Source organism: Rhododendron vialii, chromosome 13a (genome assembly GCF_030253575.1).
Source record: "Rhododendron vialii isolate Sample 1 chromosome 13a, ASM3025357v1".
NCBI classification, from domain to species: Eukaryota; Viridiplantae; Streptophyta; class Magnoliopsida; order Ericales; family Ericaceae; genus Rhododendron; species Rhododendron vialii.
Window position 1 is genome coordinate 9,150,862 of NC_080569.1, and position 1,979 is coordinate 9,152,840.

Consider the following 1,979-nt stretch of genomic DNA (forward strand, 5'->3'; position numbering starts at 1 on the left):
TGTTGACGCAAACAAATCCTAATGATCAAGTCCACAATACATTATCCATGGAAATTAATCAGTTCATATCCCCTCCGGAAAAGCAAATAACAAAAGGGCAATCACACATGCATCTCCATACAATTAGTATATGTAGAGCAAACCCAGAAAGCACAATGTTCCAAGAAGATAAAAACAAAAGGAGAAAACTAAGTAATTAAAAGCACATGAAAACTCTACCAGTAGTTCTTCCTTCTTCAGCTCACTATGATACGATGCAACTTATATAATCCTCAAACTAAATTAACCCCCGAATATTTCACCACTTCGCTATCTTTTCCATTGTTCAAACTTCATTTAGAAAGAAGCGTCATGGCGATCTTCCACCGATATGAATGAAGGGACAAGATTTACAGCAATTGGCTGGTGGAAGAAGAATTAACCCCAGAAAATTCTGCCCATTGATTCCCAGTGCTCCAATACTCCGAACCGCCGATAAACTGCCTTGAAAAGTTAAGCCCTTGGCTGTCTTCCATTTTCACCGGAGTTTGGTAATTTGTGGGTAGCTGATGGTCAAGACCACCCAAGAAAGGCAATCTCCACTGTTCCACTCCACCCACTAAAAGATTGCTACTTCCACCCGAATTACCACCCATCTGAAACCCCAAATCTGCCTCCCCGCCACCGTTAGTCACCGCCATCTGTGCCTGAAATCCGGCGATATTCGAGCCTATGTTCCCACCTCCATATTGACCAAGACCTTGTAAAGTAGCCATGAAGGAAAATTGTGGTGATGGTTGAGGAAAATGACTGCAGCTAGAGGGAGATGGACTCACACTTGTTGACTTACTAAGTCCATTGACTTGAGACTTGGAGCTAGCACTGTTGCTCTTGCTTCTCTTGTTCTTCCGGTAGCCCCCACCGACCGGCACGTTTCTGAGGGCACCTCCTCTAGTCCAGTACCGGCGACATGCCTTGCAGAAGTGCCGCGGCTGAGTGAGGCTGTAGTTGTTGAAATAGCAAAACTTTGTGTTGGTTGAATCGCACCGGGGGCAGTTTAGTCCTGCCTCCGGTTGCAGCACCTTTGCTCGCCGGGCTTGATCTACCATTGAACCTGGTCTTATCGAGCCGCTGCCGCCGCCGCCACTTCCACCGCCCACTTGGGGTGGTGGCAGCTGCGGCTGAAGTGGTGAATTTTCATTTAGACTTCCCTGTTGAACCTAAAAAAATCTCAGTACCCAAAAAAGAAGGTCAAGAAAAATAATAGTAATTAGTAGTATATGGTATATTCATGACAAGTGAAAGACTAACAAGGAATTTGAATATAGCTAGATCTTTTGAAATGATCATATGCTTTTGTTTTTCTTTTTGGTGAAGAAGATGTGTAAAGAAATTGGAGAGATGATTGAAGCTTTACCTGGTGCCAATTGGAGTGATCTGAATAAACTGGAATAGATGAGAAAACCATGTTTTTAAGTACCGATCTTTTCCTCTTTTATGTAAAGTTTTGATGGGGGGGGGGGGGGGGGGGTGTTTGTTTTTTGGAAATATATGGTGGAGAGAGAATCGGGGGATGATCAGTGGTGAATAGAAGAGGAAATGAGAGGAGATGGAGGAAAAGAGAAAGAAGATGAAGGGAAAGATGGGGGGGAGGGCTTTTGTTTTGTTATTCTTTTTGTTTTTATTATGTTTTTAGGGTTTTGAGTGGACGAAGTTTCTTCGTCTTTAAGCTTCTTTTTGATGCTGTGGACTGCGAGGTAGTGCGCGGAGGAAAAGATGGAGAATGGTGACTCTTCATGCAAAAAGAGATCTAGAGAGAGAGAGAGAGAGAGAGAGAGAGAGAGAGAGAGAGAGGCATGTCTAGCTGGCCACGGAATATGGTGGAGATTATCCCCAAATTGAATAGGGTTAACCATCCATGTACTCGAGAAAATGGCCAAAAAATTACTTTAAAACAAAAAAAGAAGAAAAAAAATTACAAAACTCCTATTCCAAATTTT

General features: G+C 43.0%; 1 protein-coding gene across 1 annotated transcript; it reads right to left on the reverse strand.

Annotated features, from left to right (window-relative positions):
* LOC131314749 (dof zinc finger protein DOF2.4-like) lies at positions 1-1,696 on the reverse strand. The gene is made up of 2 exons (XM_058343593.1): positions 1,397-1,696; positions 1-1,199 (listed from the first exon to the last, which is right to left on the reverse strand). Exons 1-2 carry the CDS (start codon positions 1,445-1,447, stop codon positions 390-392), a joined length of 861 nt encoding a protein of 286 aa, XP_058199576.1. The 5' UTR covers positions 1,448-1,696; the 3' UTR covers positions 1-389.
* Positions 1,697-1,979: the final 283 nt, after the last annotated feature.

What these genes read in the sequence shown, in the direction of transcription:
- LOC131314749 (XM_058343593.1), bottom strand. Translation starts at nt 1,447, where the DNA reads ATGGTTTTCTCATCTATTCCAGTTTATTCAGATCACTCCAATTGGCAC. An exon ending in ATCACTCCAATTGGCACCAG is followed by an intron (nt 1,200 to 1,396) that starts GTAAAGCTTCAA and finishes AGATTTTTTTAG; the next exon opens with GTTCAACAGGGAAGTCTAAA.